Source organism: Pan troglodytes, chromosome 7 (assembly GCF_028858775.2).
Source record: "Pan troglodytes isolate AG18354 chromosome 7, NHGRI_mPanTro3-v2.0_pri, whole genome shotgun sequence".
NCBI classification, from domain to species: Eukaryota; Metazoa; Chordata; class Mammalia; order Primates; family Hominidae; genus Pan; species Pan troglodytes.
Genome location: NC_072405.2, coordinates 144,815,373 through 144,835,533, shown reverse-complemented (window position 1 = coordinate 144,835,533; position 20,161 = coordinate 144,815,373). Strand labels below are relative to the sequence as shown.

Sequence of the window (20,161 nt, the reverse complement as noted above, 5' to 3'; positions counted from 1 at the left end):
ATTCCTGTTTCTTCTTTCCTTCTCCTATTTTCAAGTCCCCTCTTCCCTTTCTAACAGGACAACGTGGGTAATGTTTTACCTGGGTAAGGCTGGAGTAAAGAGCAGAGCTCAGATTCTCTGACTCCAGACCCTGTGCTGGTTTTTCACTGTCTGGTGATCTTTGAATTCAGCCAGCATCCAGTTGCCAGGCCCAGGCAGCGCTGAAAAGGACAGAGGTCAGCTTTGCTTCATCAGTCATGGACATGCAGTCCCAGCACTCATGGTTAGGCAAAGAAAGAGGCTCCTTCCAAAAGAACACTTGAAAGTGGAGAGAGATTTTGCAAAGATACGCCTCACCTTTGGAGAGATGAACAGAAACAATGGAAATGACATTTTCGTGCCTGCATCCCCATCTTTGAAGGAGAGTTCAACCAGATCACACATGTTTTAAGGGAAATGGAGCTGCTAGTGAAACACTGTATTTCCAGAAAGAGCTGCGGTGTCTGCAGTGGAAACCTCCAGCAAGCCTGGCACTCAGAAAGATGTCTAACTGAAAACTACAGGGCCAGGAACACTGATGGGATCCCTTTCCTTCCACCAGCAACATCAGCCTGCATAAGTCCACAAATTGCCATACAGTCTTCAAAGTTTATCTTTGAACTACACGACACATCTTTCCTTTCTTAAATGAATTTGTTGCCGATTCTCAAGAACCTTCCAAGGAAGGTGGCCTGTTTTGTTGTGTTATTTTTCTTTTTACTTTTTTTAAATTAAAGTAACACGTACACACACACACGTGCACACACACACACGCACACACACAGTTCAGAAGTGTACAGCTCAATGGATTGTTACAAAGGAGGCACACCTGTGTAACTGCAGCCTAGGAGAAGAAACAGCACACTGCCAGCCTCTTGGCAATTTCTTCCTCCTGCAACATTATTGCCTGTCTCTCCTCCCCAGAGGTAACTACTTACTGCCCTGACTTCTAGCAGCATAACTTGCTTTTCTCTGTCTTTGAACTTCATAGAGTTGATTCATACAATATGTGTTCTTTTATGTCTGGCTTCTTCCTTTTCACATTGTGCTTGTGAGATTCATCCAGGTTGTTATGATTTTGAGTTTTACCATTTTACCATCTGGGCCTGTGGGTCAAATAAAGAATTTCATAAGGAAATGAGATTCTAAATTCTGTAATTTCTGACCAGGAAGTCTTTGTTCCCACAGTCGGCTTTTTTTTTTTCCCCCACCGTGGCAATATTCTTGCAGTCAGCTTGGAGCGTGTGTTCTGCAAGAGTGTTTCTCCAAAAAGTGGTATGACTCAGCTTTGCTTTGTCCTTATTTACAAGGTGTGGCTCAGAATGACATTTGACTGCTTACAGAAATTAAATCCTGCCCAAGAGGAAAAGAAGCGACTACTCCTGAGATTATTCGCACAATTAGGCCACTGGCTCTTTTTTGTGAAGAAGAGGGAGAAAGATGCTTGGTCAGAAAGAGCACCCGTAAGTCAGTGCGTAGCCAGTCAAGGCTGGGGGGCTGTTTTTTAAAAGACAGTGAACTTTCAGGTTCAGAAGCCATTGGTATCATTTTATGGCTCTGCGTTGAAAGGTCTGTCTTCTGGTTTGTGTGCAGTAGCGGAGGAAACATCTCAGCCTTTCAGAGATGCGTGCTAATTATCTGAAATGCTTTTCTGTTAGAGCACAGACAGCACGAAAACAATGTTCATAAAAATCCAACCGCTTCCTACAAGTATGCCCACAATTCTATCACCTAACAAATAAATGATTCTTTAAAAATCTTTATTCATGCTCATATGGAATGGCTGTATAGTTGTAATGAAAGGGTATCATTCTTATAGCCTTGAAATTAATATTATAATAATTCTTCGTTGCTGTACAGTTCATTAATAACAAGTTTAAGAGTTGTATGATGCACTAAGGTGATCCATGAGTTGTGTAACCATTCCCTTATTTTCGGACAATGTGTTATTTTCATTTTTCCTCCCATTATTTTAAGTTATGTGGCAGGGGCTTCTTTCTTGCATGTAAAGTTTGTCTTCTTTTGAATTAACTCCTTAGGACACATTTCCAGGAGCGGGATGGCTATTTTGTTTTGGTGGTTTTAATTGTGCATTGCACTGCCAACTTCCTTTCCAAAAAATTGTACCAGAAATAAGAAAGTGTCCCAGCTTAACTCTTCCATTTTTAACACTTTGTTACTAAAAATGTCTAGTTTCTTAGTTTAATGGGTATCAAATCTTACCATGTTATAATTTTTATTTATATGATAGCTCATAAAGTCAAACAGGTATTGTGACAGTTAAATGAGTTAATGGTCATAAAGCATTTGTAGCTTTGGTTCATAGTGCTGTGTAGGGGAGTGTGCTGTCATTGGACTTTTTTCAGTTAATTAAGTCTCATTCTGTCCTCTCTAGAGAACACTGTTTGGTCAAGCCCTATTTTTGCCTGGTTTCTGGGGTCTTGGTGTTTCATAGTCATACATTCACTGGTTCATTCAACAGCTATACTTCTTGGACTCTTGGTTGCAGCTGACAGAAACTCATATTGGTTGCAGTTGACAGAAACTCATTTGAGGTCACAGAAGTCGCCACGGGGCATTTATGGTAAAGTTACCTGGGATCTTACAGAGACTCAGAGCCTTTGTGTTTGAGTTCCTTCTTCCCAGTGCTGTGTTCACCTCTTCCTCATGCGGCTGGTCCTCCTCATCCTTCCATCTTAGTATAACGTCACTTCCTCACAGAGGCCTTCCCTGACAGCCTGGCCACATGTCCACACCCCCTTCCACACTCTCTCATGCTCCACCCTGGCTCCTTGCCTTTGTCCTTCGTGGCGTGTTGCAATTGGTAATTATTTGTTGGAATACTTGCTGGTTGTCCATTTAGGTGATGAGTGCCAGAGGCAGGGCCTTTGCTGTCTTGTCCACTCTCATCTCCTGGGGTCAGGCATGGTCCTGGCACCCAGCGGCCCCTCCGTGAATGCTCGCTGAGTGAATGGACACAGCCAGCCAGGCGATTGTCTTCATCCTCCACCTTTGGTCCTCTCTGCTTCCTTACTTCATTCTGATGTCCTGTCTCTGTCTGTCTTCGCTGTGCTCTCCTCTCACCGCCTGCAGATTGGCTTGCTCACTTGTTTCACCCACAGAGTGAAAACACAACTCCCATCCACTCCTGAGTTGCAAGCTTCATATCTGGACAGTTCTGATTCCTGGCTCAGCTAGAGTCTCTTGTCCACTGTAGTCCAATCTCCTATGACTTTGGGTGGGGAGATGGTGGGTATGACGACATATCACTGGCCCTTGTGATGCCCTGTGTGACCATGTTGATTATGAGGAGGGGAGAAAGGGTGGCTGAGCAGACTTCTGAATGGGGTGCTCCTATAAATTAACTGCCAGCCTTACCTCCAGGATGCTCTCACCTCCAAGCACTGAGGACATGGCATGAAAATTGCAGTCTTGTCTCAAAGTACCCACAACCTGCAAGGGTGCCAGATGGACCAACCAAAGGTGAATCAGTGCACTGCTTCGGTGATTGCAACCAAAGCCCAAACCCAAAATCTCCACTGTCATGAGGCGAAAATTCTCGTGAGTGAGATGGATAACAAACACTATAAATCAGCAAAGTGTGTGGTATATTACAATGGAAATATGAGTACATCTAAAATATTAAGAAAATTGAGAGATGAAAATAAAAATACAAATATGAAATGATTCCATTTCAGTATGAAAATATAGGCTGAGAAATGCTAAAAATGAATCAGTAAAGGGGCACAGGGACTGATTTTAAACAGAATGGTCTAAAAGGGCTCAGTGTGAAGGTGACATTTGAACAGAGACTTGAGGGAGATGAGGCAGCAGAGCACAGCATATCTGGGATGGACACCCCGGGCTCTGGGAACAGCAGGTGCAGAGGCCCGGAGGTAGGTGCGTGGACTGTGTCTACGGAGTGGAGAGAGGTGAAGGCAGTACATGAGCTCTGAGAGGTGACAGGGAGTCATACACCCCTGTGCCCTGCAGCCACTGTGAAGCTCCTGGCTTTTGCTCTGGGTGGAGGTGAGGCCGGATAGGGTGCTAGGAAGAGGAGCAGGAGGTTTTCTGTAAACTCTGCTGTTATAACTGCTTGCTTACACTTTGATATAGTTGTACAAACCTTTTCCTTTGCTCTGCTTTTATGCTTTTTGTTTTAGGTATATTGATTTAGGCTGGCTTAATTAGAACTGAATATTTGGATTGTCTCAGGGAGTGTCAGGGAGGTACAGGTCTGGAGGGCACTGCACTCAGCTGAAAGGTCCACTGCGGGGTCACCTGTATGCACCCCCAGCCTCATCCTTCAGGGGGCTGCTTTTCAGATGCTTGCAGGCCCAGTCCCTGAGCCCATCCTCACAGCAGATGGGGATTACCTCCCCATTTTTCTAATGGGGACTCTGAGTAGCATAGAAGAAAGAACCCAGGGTCACTCAGGGTGAGCAGGACAGGGCCAGAAAGAGAACATAGTTCCCCTGCAACTGGCTCTTCTTGGGCAGTCTTTTCTGATGGGTAGTCACCTTCTGATGGGCAGTCACCTTATGTGTTAGTGGCACAGATATGCCATTGCTGGTATAAATTCCTCCTTCCATTTGGGAAATTGTATCACACCCTTATTAGCTGAAAAGATTCTTATGTGGCTGTGAATGGGGGTGTTGGGGTCAACAGACTGAGGGCCAAATCTGGGCTCTGCCACTTATTTGAAAATATAAGCTGTATTTTCAAATAAGCTTATATTTGAAGCTTATTTGAAGCTTCATGATCTGGCAAGTACTCAGAGTCTTGATTCCAGGTCCTCATCCATGAAAGGGTGACACTGCCCGCCTCCTGGGTTTTTGGTGCGTGGTAAGATTTTACACGTCATGCCCCAGTGCAACTCATGATGCCTAGTAGTCCAGTGGGTAGACCTAGCCAGGTATATTTTAGGGAAAAGGCATTACTTTTTAACAGTCAACCTCTTTTCTTTGTAATCATTCTTTTCTTCCCCTGGGATTCTGGGAGATTCGCATCCACATACAGCCATTCGATGTGCATCTCCCAGCACTCTGAGGTCAATCTCACCTCGAGAAAATACTAGGTTTTGCAGTTGACTCTGGTTGTAAGTCTCAGAAGTCTCTTGATAGAAAGCCATCTGATGGTCTCAAAGTATTGCTCTTTTATGATTAGTCATGAATCTGCATCCCATTATTTTAATTAGGCAGCAAATAATTATGTCAGATGCCCTCCCAGGCCTGTTTGATAGGTGCTGGCAGTGGTTGCTGAAAACATTAGTAATATTTATTGCCAGGGCTCTGATGCTTCAGTAAGGGATGGCTTTTAGCTTCTGCCTTCTTTTCTTGTCTCTTGCAGAGCCTTGGAAGTACATCCATAAAAGGCTGACTCTTGATTTCAAACGAGGCAATTCCATTTATTCATTTTAGGACTCTTTTTTAGCTCTTAATCTGTTACTCTTTGACCCAAGTGTTTGACAATGAATGACAGAATATTTATCAACTTAGAGAATGGTTCCATCAGCTCTGCTTCCCCCACTCTAGTGGTGAAGAACACAGCACAGTTTTGCCCAGGCTGCCCAGCATAATGATGCTGTATGCACATGAGCCATGTGTCAGTGGAGAAGTGTGTTTAACTGAGATTCAACTGGAGCTGTGTAGAAATGTGTGGCCCTGTGTTTGAAAGAAGATGTTACTGTATTTTTTTTAAGTTCTAATTGCTCTCTAATTGTAACTTGTGTGACTTACAAGTGAAAAAGTTTCCTTACACTTTGGGCTTGTAGAATTAATAAAATTTAGGAGTTTGGGTTCATTCACCTGGAATAATAGATACAACTGTGGTAATAATATTTGTTTCCTTTTGCTGCTGTTATTGAGGCTGATGTTCATATAAGATGTACAAAATTTTCACTCAGTTCAGTTTAATGAAATGCATGGAATATATTCAGTCTGTGTGTGCACTCATGTGCTGGGGTACCAAGATTAGTAAGATGTAGTCCCTGCCCATGGGCAGCTGAAGGCAGCCCTGCCTTGTACAAGCCTGTAGAGGTGGGGCATAGACTGAAGCAAGTGGACAGTGTGTAGGGGGCCTATGGAGGGCTGCCTCTTGGCCCAATTACCAGATTGTTCAATTTGAGTTCTGAATTAACAGGAAGAATGACCAGATGCTGCGAGACAGTGCATTCCAGGCATGGAAAATGTTAGCAAAGGCTCAGGGGTCTGAGATTGCAAAGGCAAGGCAGAAAGTTTGGAGAACTCAAGGAGTTCAGTGTTAGGAGCCTAAATACAGAAGGGGCAGGCACAAGAGAAAGTCAGAGAGAGGGGTGGGGTGGGTTGGGGAGATTTGGTTCTGATTCTGGAGGGCCTTCTCTGCTGTGCTCTGGAACGTCAACTTTGCTGTGAAGTTGGGGCCATTGGTTGGTTCTGATGGCTAGACTGTGGGATGGTTTATGCTGTAGATCATCTGGATAGAAGTTGAGGCATCAGGATGCATGTGTGGATAGATGGGTGGATTGTGGTGGATGGATGGATGGATGGATGGATGGATGGATGGATGGTAGGGTTTTATGAAGGCAAGGAAACCAGCTTAGGGGCTTTTGCTGTTGTCTAAGAAAGAAATGAGGAGGACCTAAACCAGTGTGGAGGTATTAGAAATAGAAATAGACAGACATGAGAAATATTTAGGAGATGAAATCAGGTGCTGAAAAAATGAGGTGAGTGTAAGTTAGGGCCATAAAGATTTTGAGGAAGGCTATTGGGTATCTGATGTAGGTGATCAGATGGATGATAAACTGGGAAGGCTGGAGGTGGAAGCCATTTGGTGAAGAAGATGTGTCCAGCTTAGGACATTTGGGACAGCTAAGTGGCTGGTCTAGCAGGCAGCTGGATACTCAAGTCTCAGATTCAGAGAAGAGATCAGAGTAGAAGATGCTGATTTTGGCATCAAAGGTTTACAAAAGTCTGAAGGGGTCAGTTAGGGTCAGTTATATTTGTAGACTTAGAGTAGGAGTGTGGGCTGGAACACTGTGGAACATCAGGGCCTAATGATAGCTGCCCTGGTGAGAGGGAATGCCTCAGGGGTACTCAGAATGAATAGAGAGGCCCAGAGAGGTGGTATTGTTGCAGAGTCAAAGGAACAGAAGATTTCCAAAGTGTGGACTATTAATGGAGTCACATGCAGTACAGTCATCCAGTAACATACAGACCAAAATCTGCCATTGGCTTGGCATCATAGTGGGAACAGGTTTCCAGGTGAGCTGGCAGTGAATAGAGGGGAGGAGGAATATCTAAGAGGGAAAGGTACAAGAGTGCTCTGGGAGGAGCCAGCACTTCTGGGAACTCAGCCACAGTGGCTGTGGGTGTCATGCCCTGAGGAGGTTTACACCATTAGAAGCTGCTTGTTGAATTCTTTACTGCTATACGAAGTAGGCCACATTTACATTTGGTTACACATGTTTGTGTTATTGCTTGTTGAGGTTTTATTTATGCTAATCAGAGTCAAAATGAAGGGTACCTCATATATCTATTAATTTGTTTTAACATATCCCATTATTGAATGTTTAAATATTGCTAAAATCTTAATCTTTTTTTTTTTTTTTTTTTTTTTTTTTGAGATGGAGTCTTGCTCTGTCGCCCAGGCTGGGGTGCAGTAGCGCGATCTCGGCTCACTGCAAGCTCCGCCTCCCGGGTTCACGCCATTCTCCTGCCTCAGCCTCCCGAGTAGCTGGGACTACAGGCACCCGCGACCGCGCCTGGCTAATTTTTTGTGTTTTTAGTAGAGACAGGGTTTCACTGTGTTGGCCTGGATGGTCTCGATCTCCTGACCTCGTGATCTGCCCGTCTTGGCCTCCCAAAGTGCTGGGATTACAGGCATGAGCCACCGCGCCCGGCCTAAAACCTTAATCTTTTTAAGACCAGTGGTTTACTTTTCCCTAGTTTTCTTTCTAGCATTCTCCCCAAAATGCCTTTGGCACTCCAACCAGAGTTAGGAGTTCTGCAACGCAGATCCTGGACTTTGCTGGCCATCATCCTGCAGACTCACCTGACTTTCAGGGTTATGTCTGAAGTCCTTGTGAGATGGTCCAGACCCTTGATATTCTGGGCCAGCAACCTCTCTGGCTCAGCTCTTGAATTTCTGCAGACCTCACACTCCAGGAAGGAAGATGCAGCTGCTCCTCTCCAGGAAGGAAGATGCAGCTGCTCCGCTTTCCTGAGCACCCTGTGGTCCATTCCCCTGCAGTCTCATCTGTGTGTGCCCCTCTCCCTCGATGCCCTTCTCTCTGGGCAGCTGGACACACCCTTACTCTTTCTTTAGGAGCCTGATCGAATGTCATTGCTCATGGGGCCTCCCCAGCTGGAGCTGGCTGTGCCTCTCCCTCCCTGGGGAGCGCCTCTCCACTCCCACCTGTTGAAGACTGAGCATGCTGCATTGTGCCTGTGCACCTCGTCGCTGTTCCCTTCTGAGATTCTGATCCTCACATGGCAAGGAACACCTTTGTGTACCTGGCTCCATGCCTGGCACTTCATTCACAGTGGGAGCTGTTGGCCTGGCGACACTCATCTTGTCCTCCGCTTCTTTCCAGGGAAGCAGTTTAAGTGCACGGTGTGTGACTACACAGCGGCCCAGAAGCCACAGCTGCTGCGGCACATGGAACAGCATGTCTCCTTCAAGGTAAGAGGGCTCTGGAGAAGGAGGCAGATGTTCAGACAAAAAAGGCGTTGCTTTTCAAAGTGAAGATGGAGAGAGCATTCTTTCATTATTTGTTGGTTTTACCTTCGCTTTGGGGCCCCCTTAGCTGGTACACGTGGAGTCTGAGGCATAGTGCAGCTTATTTGTGCTCTCTCGTTCCAGAAGCGTAGCATTGCTCTGTAATTTGGAAACCAAGTCAAAGATGTGTAAGAGGATGCAGACAGAAGAAAAGGCACGATCTTTGCATAAAAGCACTGGAGTGATTTAGAGGAAGGCTTGCAGGCTTTAGGGACACGTATTTTTGCTTTCAGATCTTGGATTGCTGCAGGTGAGTCACCCGATAAAGCAGGTGTGATGAAGCCCACCCGGCAAGCAGTTGTAAAAACTGGAGATTGTGTTCGGGAGTGTCCACCACAGTGCCCAGCATGTTGCAGGGGCTCAGGAGATGGTGGCATTTCGTATTCTTTTAATGCCTCTAATTGGTGTTTCTTCAGTGTAGGTGGTAATGCTTGCTTAGCCACTGCTTATGATGCAATTATTGACAACAATAACTAGGGTCCAGTAATGTGTTCAGTAAAAAGTTCTGCTCAGCACTTGGGGAAACTTGACCCTTAGAATTACTGCTGTTGCTGGCACAGCAACATGGCACACATGGCACACATGGAAAGGAATCATCAAGATTTGTAAACTTGTTGCTCTAAAATGGTTTTTGAAATTATGTCTACCATTACATGCCAGAGAATCATAGAACATGGGAGGGACTGCAGGGCATCTGTTTTGTCCCTCTGGACTTGCAGCTGGTATCACCCCAAAAGTGGTGGCAGTGGAGTTCCTACCAGGCAGTGCCCCAAACCGTCCTGATATAGGGCCTGTTGGGATTCCAAAGAAAGAAGCACTAAACACTGGGGTGATTTGTTTAAAGCAATTACTAAGTCCTTGCCACAGACAGCAAGGGGACAGGGCATGGGGTGTTCTACTGGGATATGTCCACAGCAAGGTGGTCAGGGTATGGAGTTGTATGAGCCTTAATGGAATTTGGCTTAGGCAGGGCCAAGGCTAGTTTCTTTCAGTGGTGTCTTGGGCAACAATCTAGATACTCATTTTTTTTTTTTTTTTTTTTTTTGGATAAGGAGTCTCACTCCTCTTTTTTTGAGAAGGAGTCTCACTCCTCTGCTCCTCTGTTGCCCAGGCAGGAGTGCAGTGGCACGATCTTGGCTCACTGCAACCTCTGTCTCCTGGTTTCAAGCGATTCCCCTGCTTCAGCCTCCCAAGTGGCTGGGACTACAGGGTGTCTCAGGTAGCCTGCTGCCGCGCTCAGCTAATTTTTGTATTTTTAGTAGAGACGGGGTTTCACTATGAGCAACCTAAATATTTTTATTGGTGCCTGAGAATGTTCGAGGCTTCAGTTCTGGTTCAAGCCTGCTGGGAAATCCTGCAGCTGGCTGGCTCACAGAACAGTCAAGGCACCCTGATTTTTGGTCAGGACACAGAAAGAAAGCACTGGGGAGCTGGGCGACCCTACACCAGCACACTGCTAGCTTGTGTTTATTGAACATCCATTGCGTGCAGGCACTGTACCAGGAGCTGCATGTTCATCATCTAGAATCTCCTTCATGGTACATATTATCTTCCGTCTTTGAAATACGAAGATTCTAAACCTCAGAGAAGCTAACTGATCACCTGTCAGTCTTTTCTGCCATGGCTATATCCACTGACTTCAGTCACCATGATGATATTGACTCACCTGCATTCAGCACTTCTGAGGTGACGAGGACCTTCCCCACTGGCAAGTTTATTTTATGCTCAGAACAGCCTTGTGGGAGGTGAATTTTCATGGTTCCCCGTCTTGTAGTTGAAGACATTGAGTGTCAGAGGGAGGCTCAGAGGGATCTGCTGGTACGCCTTCAATATCCAGGAAGTGAAGAAGCTAAAACATGGACTTCATCCTCTCCTAGTCCTGTGCCTTTCTCACTACATGTTCTCAGTTACTTGTTGGGGGCAGAAAGGGAGAAATTGGAGAAACTAAGGATGTTGAAAGGTGCTGCTTGTATAGCTGCTTTTTAAAACCACCCGTACTGACTGTGAGTTTCTTAGGTAGGACTCATATGTCACCTAGTGGGATTGTGGCAGTGTCTGAATCAAGAAGCGTCTTTAGCGTTATGCTTATTCGTATACGTATTTAAAATTAAGAGCTTTATTTCACATTTCACAGCATATAGGTGTACTTCTTTGGGGGCCTAGTGCAATTATTTTGCTAGAGAATAGAGAGCTAAGGCAAATTTCACTTTAGAGGTGAGAAAATTAGACCCAGTGAGGTTAATTATTTTCCTGGCTTTTGCAGCATTGCTACTAGACTTTTCAATCATTCCTTGGTTTACACTGTGAAGCATTTTCCTTCCCTAATCAGACCTAGCTGAAACAGACTTTTTGCCCTGAAATCCTTACTGGTTTTTATTGTTGTTGTTTTGTTTTGTTTTTAAGATTGTGGACTATCTGGTTTATGTGCAGAGGAAATGGATTTGGGGGTGGTTTCAGTTAAGGAATCACTCACATATGTATTATTAACTTCTGCCATTACATAGTTGGTGTCCGGTGCTGGGCCTCAGGACCTGCTGCACTGAGCTGGACCTGGGGTCATGGCTGGTTTCCCTTGGACTCCCTGTGGATTTTAGCTTCCTCCCTATTGAGTGGTATTATAGATGGGAATGAGATTCAGACCTGAGTGAGAAACAGTAAATCCAGCCTTAGTTTCTCTCATCCCACAACTTACGGTATTCATCAAATGCATATCAATTTAGGTAGTGTTTCTCAATTAATTGGGACTGACAAACAAAATGAAATTGCTTCATGCCAACCCCTCATCCAAATAGTGATAATCACTCTCTCCCTGTCGTCTTCCCTTCCCACTCTCTGTGTTAATTTCCTATTGCTCCTGTAACAGATTACCACCAATTTAGTGGCTTAAAATAGTTCAGATTGATTATCTTACATTTCTGTAGTTTGGAAGTCTATCACACATCTCACTAAGATAAAATCAAGGTGTTGGCAGGGCTGCATTTTTTCTAGAGGTTCTGGGAAAAAAAATTCACTTCCTTGCATTTCTGGCTTCTACACGTGACCTGTATTCCTTGGCTCATGGCCACTCCCTTCATCTTCATGGCCAGAAATATGGCATCTCTCACCATGTCTCCTTCTCTGACTCTCCTCTTCTGCCTCCTCTTCTACCTTTAAGGACCCTGGTGGTTATATTGAACCCACTGAGATAACCCACAACAATGAATGTCCTTATCTTAATCTCAGATGATTAGTAACCTTAATATCACCTGCAGTCTTAATTTATTTTTGCCATGCAAGGTAACATATTTACGGGTTCCAGGGATTAGGACATGGACTTTTTTAAGGGCCATTATTCTGCCAACCATACCCCCCCACTTTTCTTCCTTTTACGTCTACTCTGTGGTAGATCATTTTCAGCAAGATCAGAAAATATATGATATTCATACATATACCAATGGCAAACATTACTAAGAAATCAAGTCTCGCTTTTTTTACTAATCTTAGATTAGAGCTCAACATCCTCACACAGATGCTACTAATCAATTGTGATTGGCTTACAAGATGAAATCAATTTGCTTTTCTAGATGTAGATGTACAATTTACAATATATGATTTGTGTCAGGGAATATTATAATAAGGGCAAATTCCTGTATTGCCTTTTAAAAGTACATATTTCTTATTTGTATACTTATTTTAAAAATAAAATTAATGTGTTCACTAAATAAGATTTGGAAAGTACTTGTTGATTCCTTTCCATATGGAATTTTTTTGATATTATTTAGACATGGTTGAGGTCATATTATAAATGCAGATTTTTTTTTCTTTTTGATGGAAATCGGTGCCTAAGTTTACCACTGATAAAGCTCTATTGGAGAATGTGGCTTAGATGACTGGCCTGATGGTTTGCTGCTAGGGTACTTTACCAGTGAAAGGCAGGGCCAGAGAGCTTATATGCAATTTTTAATATTGCCTTTTAAATCAGCATTTTGTAGGTGTTTTCCATTTTATGAAAATGTATTTATAAACTAGTTGTAATGGCTGCTTAAGGATGATTATCATAGTGTAACCATTCCTTTCACAATTGGATAGTTTGGTCATTCCCAGTTTCTGTTGTTATAAGTAACCCTGCAGTGGATATCTTTATGCCAAAAGCATTTCCATGTCATCCTGAAATCTAAATAGCTATAAAACGCTGGGTGAAGCCCATCGAACATCTGAGAATTCACAAATAGTAAAGATGTTATTTTCTCTTCTTGCAGATGCAATTAAAATGCATTCCCTAGGATGGAACTGATATTTTCAACCTTAAAAGAGGTGCCAGAGAAGATACTTAGACAAGATGAATGTTACTGAACTAGGATTCTCTAAACAAAAATAGGCTTATTCCTTCCATCTAGCTATTCGACTCTTTGCTTTCTTCCAAATCCTTCCATCTAGCTATTCAACTCTTTGCTTTCTTCCAAATCCTTCCATCTAGCTATTCAACTCTTTGCTTTCTTCCAAATCCTTCCATCTAGCTATTCAACTCTTTGCTTTCTTCCAAATCCTTCCATCTAGCTATTCAACTCTTTGCTTTCTTCCAAATCCTTCCATCTAGCTATTCAACTCTTTGCTTTCTTCCAGATAGATAAGTCCACGTATCATTATGTAAGGCAGTGTAGTTAGGCAGGAATCACCTTGTGGAGTTCTTTCTCATTTGGCTCATTTGGACCCCTAACTCTGTTGATAGAAATGTTCTCAATGACAGAGCCGATTCAGTGGCATTCTCCTTGCACATGAATCAAAAGTGAGTTTATTTTAAAATAAAATTTTATCTTTTCATTTAAAAGGGACACTCATTTTCATCTAAAGAGGATACCTCTTTGTGCTAACCTTATATGTATATCATTCTATACTAAGTTTGAAAGTTGTTATATGTTGAGTTCATGGGATTCATACAACCTGTGAAAATGCTGTCGTGAGAGACATTGAGTTTGGGATGGGTGGTGTCAGTGATAGAGAGGGAGGGAAAGAGAGAGAGAGTGAGAGAAGAAAAACAGATGAACATGAGAGGAAAGTCTTGCTAGGGCTTACATCACAACCCCATGCCAAAATGGTTTGTGAGATCTGCCATTTTAGCTGATCTTGAATCTCTCTGCCTCCCTCCCCAGATAGATTGGTAGATTGATTGAATGGCCCATTCATTCTAGGAAACTATGCTAGATTTCTCTTAGCATATTTGTTAGATGTCAAAGCCTGAGAATGGATTTTAAGATAATACTTTCAAAATCCAAGAAAAAAATATTGACTGGACAGCTGGAATTATTTTTATTTTCATATGATATTAGCTCTTTAATATTTGTCTTATTTTTATGAATATCTCATATTAAAAATAAACTGCTACCAGTAACCCAGTTGAAAAATAGGCAAAGGATATATAAAAAGAACAGATCACAGAGAAGGGAATAACTTTGGGTATATGATAAGTTGTCCAACCTCACTGATAATTAAAAAAAAATAGTAAAACTATATTAAGATACCATTTTTCACTTATCAGATTGGTAAACATTCGGAAGTTTGCAAGCATGCTCCATTGATGAGGCTATGAGGAACAGCCATTCTCACACATTGCTGGTGGGAGTGTTAGTGCCTTTGACCCTGTGGAGGTCAGTTTGGCAGAATCTGTCAAAATTGCAAATGCATGTGTTCTTCGACTCACCACTTGTAAGATTTTATCCTACAGATATACTTGCAGATGCATGAAATGCTTACTGTGCAGGGTTATCCATTAGCAACAACTGAAATGTCTGTGAATTAGGGTAAGGGTTAAATAGGCAATGGGGCACACAAACAACAGAATGATGCTTTGTGGCTACAGGAAAGAATATGGGATCTCTCTGCTTCTATAGAAAGATATTTAAGATATATGAGGAAGGGCAAAAAGTAAGATTAAAAAAGGGCAAAACCATATTTGTATTTACTTATGTTTGCTTTCAAGCCTCTGCAAGAATACATGCAAAATAAACAAAGAAACATAACCTGTTGCAGGTGGGTGAGGGTTGGAACTGGGTAGACTGAGGGACAGGGCTGAGAGTGAGACTTTTCCCTATATATATATTTTAACCATGTCAATTAATTGCTTTACCTATTCAATAATTTAAGTAAAAAAACAGCAACATAGTAAATAAGAATATTATCCTAGAAACTATCTAAAGTCAAAGCAGAATGTAAACATGTTTCTCATCCATGATACCATCCTATGAAGATAGTGCAAATTGCCTTTGGAATTTCATTGAGATTCTGTTTGGCATTTGAAAATCTCTGAGAGTGATGAGGTCTCATAGCAAAGCACAGGATTTAGAACCAGGCAGATGAAGTTTCAATTTCTGGCTGCACCACTTGTAGGCTGTGTTATTTAACAAATTTTATGATCTGTAAAATGCTGATAGTGATGTTTGTCTTCTGGTATTGGAGATATTAAAAACAATACCGTTTTTTATGAGTAGTAAGTATGGTACATGGTACCAGGCAGGTGATCAAAAATTGTTGGCTCTTGTTTCCTCCCCTATCTCTTGAAAATGACTCTAGTTCTCGAAAGAACTACAGCAAGGAATATAACCCAGCCTGATCGTGGTTTATATACTTTTCGGTGAGATTACATTATGTTTAAAAATAGCTCACTCTAAATATTTTTCTAGGTGTTATATTGTATTTTTTATAAGTTTTTAGATGTTGTTTTACTTTTTTCTTGTTGTTCGGAATTGTTGGGTTAGGCAGATTGGGGCCAAAACGTTGGTGCTGCTGCTTACTAATTAGTTAACCTTTGGGAGTTCCTTTACCTTTTTGAGCCTCTGTCTTCTTATTTGAAAAATATGAACACTGATATAATTATTTCAGAGGCTTTGAAAGAGGAGTTGCTTTGAGGGAACAGACCAGAAGGAATGTCTCCACACAGCTTTGGGAAGGCTTGGCCCATCGGCCCTGCCAAGCCATTCCTGGGGAGGAAGTGCTGGGGTGCTGGGGAGGACCTCAGGTTTGCTCTTTCATGAAGAGAGTTAGGGGGCTTTCTTCTTACAAGGAGAAACTCTGGCCTCTTGCCACCCTTCCTGCAAGATTGACTTTTCTGTAACTTTAGTCAACATCAGAATTACCTTGGGATCTTGATAAATGTTCACATAATGCGTTTCTAAACCCAGAAGATGCTTTCAGTAAGCCTAGAGCCCAACCGAGGATCCTTGACTTGAACACTTCCCTGTGAGGTTCTGATGCAGGGGCCCCACAGCGCATAATCTGCTAGACAGTGTACTGGGTTTTGAATTCTGCAAAGAAAGGCCCTATTCAAATATTTTTACTTAAAATGTTCTCCTGTAAACAGCACACAGCTAGTTCTTGTTTGTGTCTGTGTGTGTGCCTACATGTGTGTATGTGAATTATGTACCTGTGTGTAACAGGGTGACAATCACTGCCCTTTAATTGGAGTGCATAGTCCATTTACATATAGTGTAATTATCAACATCTTTTAACTTAAGAATACGATCTTGGTGTCTATTTTCTATGCGTTGTGTAAGTTCTTTGCTTCTCTTTCCTTCTTTTCTGTCTTCTTTTGAGTGAATCAAGTATTTTTTAGTATTCCATTTTATCTCTTGTATTGACTTTTTATTTTAGAACAGTTGTAGATTTATAGAAAAAAATGTGACTATAGTACAGAGAGTTTCTATATACCCCACACCCAGTTTCCCCTGTTGTTACCATCTAATATCAATACGGAACATTTGTTATAACTAGTGAATCAATATTAATACATTATCATTAGCTAACGTCCATATTTTATTCAGATTTTCTTAGTTTGTACCTAATGGCATTTGCCTATTTCAGGATCCCATTAGGATACCACAGTGCCTTAGTTCTCATGTCCTTTTTAGGATCTGTTTGGATTTAACACCTTCTCAGACTTTCCCTGTTTTTGATGACCTTGGAAGTTTTGAGGGATACTGGTCAATCATTTTATAGAATATCCCTCAGTTGGGATTTGCTGACCTTTTAACCATACTTTTTTGTGTTTGTCTTGTTTTAGTGGTTGCTGTAGACCTTAACTTATCTTTATTACAACATATTCTAGTTTCAAATATTATATTATTTTATGAACAATGTAAGAACCATAAAACACTCTAATTCATTTACTCTCCTCCTACACTTTGTGCTTTTGTTGTCACACATGTTCATGTTATGAACTCCTCAATATAGTGTTGTTATTTTTTGCTGTAATCAGTAAATATTTATAAAATATTTTAAAAATACATAATGAAACTAAAATTTTAAAAATACTTAAAATTAAAAAAGCATTTAATTAAAATATTAAAATATTTTTAAAAGGGTAAATATACATTTACCTGCATAATTCACCTTTCTGGTATTCTTCATTTTCTCCCTGCAGATCTGGGCTTCTATTTGATACATTTGTCTTTAGCTTGGAGAACTTCTTTTAGCATTTCTTATGTGCTGGTATGCTAGAATTAAATTCTCTCGATTTTTGTCTGTTTGAGAATGTCTGTATGTGGTCTTCATTGCTGAAAAATATTTTGATAGCCATAGACTTCTAGGGGGACATCACTCTAAAAATGTTCCATCCCTTTTCATCCTTTCTTGTTTCTAACCCTTATCATTGTTTCTCTATGTGTAATGAGTCTTTTTCTTCTAGCCGGCTTTAAGATTTTCCTCTTTTTTTTTTGGTTTTCATCATATTAACATCAGCAAGTCTAGGTGTGGTTTCCTTTATATTTACCTTACTTGGGGTTTGTTGAGCTTCTGTGGGTTGATATCCTTCATCAGTTTTGGACTGTTCTCAACCATTATCTCTTTATTCCTTCTGCTTCATTTGTTCTCTCCTTTCCTTCTAGGACTACAATACCACATATATTAACACATACGTATTAATACATATATGTGAGGCACTAATAGCACCTCGCATTCTGGTGATCTCTCTCTCTCTCCCTTTAATTCTTCTTTTTATGTTTCAGTTTGTATAGTTTGTATGATTTCTATTTGCCTTTCTTCAAGTGCACTTATCCTTTCTTAGGATATATTAAATCTGCTATTAAGACCACCAAATGTGATTTTTTAATAAAACTTCTAGGATCTTCATTTGGTTCTTTTCTTTTTCTTTTTCTTTTCCTTTTCTTTTTCCCTCCCTTCCTTCCCTTCCTTCCTTCCTTCCTTCCTTCCTTCCTTCCTTCCTTCCTTCCTTCCTTCCTTCCTTCTCTCCCTCCCTCCTTCCCTCCCACCTTCCCTCCCTCCCGCCTTCCCTCCTTCCCTCCCTCCCTCCTTCCCTCCTTCCTTCTTTTTGTATCTTGCTTGAGCTCCTGGGCTCAAATGATCCTCCTGCCTCAGCCTCCCATGTAGCACTTTCTTTTTGTAGTTTTTGTTTCTCTATTACATTTTATCATCTGTTCACACGTTTTTTTTTTTTTTTTCCTAGAGCTTTTAACGTATTTGTTCTAGTTACTTCAATGTTTTTGTTTAATAATTTTAACATCTGGGGCACCTGCACATCAGTTTCTATTGACTTTTTTTCTTTTCTTTTTTCTTTTTCTTTTTTTCCCTGCAGGGCTGCAGAGATGTTTTTCTTCTTGGTTTGAGGTCATCTTTTCTTGCTTCTTTGCATGCCTCATAATGTTTTAATTGAATGCCAGACATTATATGTGAAAAAACAGTAGACTGAGGTAAACAATAGTTGGCCTTGGGAAAGTATATGTTATTAGTGTGGTGGATTGTGTAGAAAAGAGTTAATATAGCAGGCTTGGCTGCTCTCCTTTGAAAGACCTGCTTACAAGCTTGGGCTGGCATCTGAGAACATGGACTTCCAAGACAGTTCATAGCACCTCACTGTTAAGAGGAGCTTACACTTTCTAAAGCATTTATACAAACAATGCGATTTATGCTGAATACCTGCCTTTTGTTCTGGGAGTATGGAATTTTGGTACATGCTAGGCAGAGGGTACTTACATGATCAGCCATCACTGAAGTTTCTAGTCACTAAGTCTCTAATGAGCATCTCTGGTTGACAGCAGCATTTCATAAGTATTGTCACAGTTCCTTGCTGGGGAGATAAGCATGTGCTGTGTGGCTCCACTTGGAGAAGACCCTTGGCAGCTCGCACCTGGTTTCCCCTAGCCTTCACCCCATGTGCCTCTTCCCTTTGCTATTTTGCTTTGTATTCTTTTACTATAATAAATTGTAGCCATGAGTATGACTATATGCTGAGTCTTGCAAGTCTTCTCAGTGAGTCATTGAACCTGAGGGTGGTCTTGGTAACCCCCAACTCAAGAATGAATAAATCTCATTTGTAGTTGAGCTGGGTCTGGGTCTGGGCTCTGAACAACTCTAGAGTTGGTTTTCACTATCTTCAGATATTCTGAGAAGAGGATCAAGGACTTTGCTTTCAGCAAGGTTGAGCATCTGAGCACCAGTGAGATTCCAGAAATCATGTTGTGTTTTACAGCCCAGCACTGGCCTTCTCAATCATACAGGCGCTCTACCAGCTTTGCAGGTCAGCTGCCAGCATTTCAGGATGCTGCAGAGTTTCTGTCTCTCTCCAGCTCCACCCCGGGCTTCCTGTTTATTAGGCATCTCTCTCCTGCCTTGCCCTGCCTGGGGAACTCTTTGGAGAGTCGGCGGTGCACTTGGTGAAGGCCTTGTGTACTTTGTAAAGAGTGGCTTTCCTCTCCTCTTTCATCTCTGGCCCCAGCTTCAGCCCCCAACCCTCTTGCCCTTGGTGAAGTTCTCCATTTCACAGGGAAGAGGTTGATGGGTCACTATGCTGGAGATAAAAGTAGGAGAAAAGGAACTGGTGGATACCTTGGTCTCTAGCATAGCGACCTATCCACCTCTTGTCTTTTTCTAGAATTAGTTCACTTAGGTTTCTTTGTATCCTTGGCAATCTGAAAGATCTGTCAAGTTGTTAGTGGGAGATCAGTGGTCTCTTGTGGTTTTCTGCATCCTAGCTGGAAGCAGGAATACTCCACCCCTGTGATTCTGACAGTGCCTGTCAGTGTCTGCACAATGTGGGTGCCTGTCAGATGTACCTATTGCCCCTGCTCCAACATACACAGAACTTGAAGCTGGGAGTAAGGAGCAAGGAGGGTGACTGAGACAGCAGACTGTGGCTCATGTGAGTAATCTGAGTGGGTGCAGAGTCACGAGGAGAGAGTCCTCTGCCAGCTGTCATGCAAGGGTATTATCAATGCAGCATTCCCCGTGGGTAGTTCAGGAAAGACTTGGAGATTCATGGACCCTTGGGACTGTCCCCATGAGAGAAACAACAGTGTGCAGGTTTGATGGAAGGCCTGTATCCTACAGCACAAGACCTTCCTTTTTTGACATTAGAGATTGTGGCTCTACAGTCAGACTATCATAGAATCCTGGCTTCCCA

The 20,161-nt window shown here is 42.1% G+C and overlaps 1 protein-coding gene across 7 annotated transcripts in view; it reads left to right on the top strand.

The window, feature by feature from the left end:
• Positions 1-20,161, top strand: part of ZFAT (zinc finger and AT-hook domain containing) — a 236,951-nt gene that overhangs the window by 142,655 nt on the left and 74,135 nt on the right. For 6 of the 7 annotated variants that reach the window (XM_054657035.2, XM_016959895.4, XM_063817393.1 and 3 more), the window contains one exon: positions 8,591-8,679. In XM_054657035.2, coding sequence (XP_054513010.2) covers positions 8,591-8,679 — 89 coding nt within the window. Of the gene's footprint in view, positions 1-8,590; positions 8,680-8,859; positions 9,026-20,161 lie in introns of all 7 variants that reach the window. The other variant, XR_010159683.1, reaches the window with a different exon arrangement.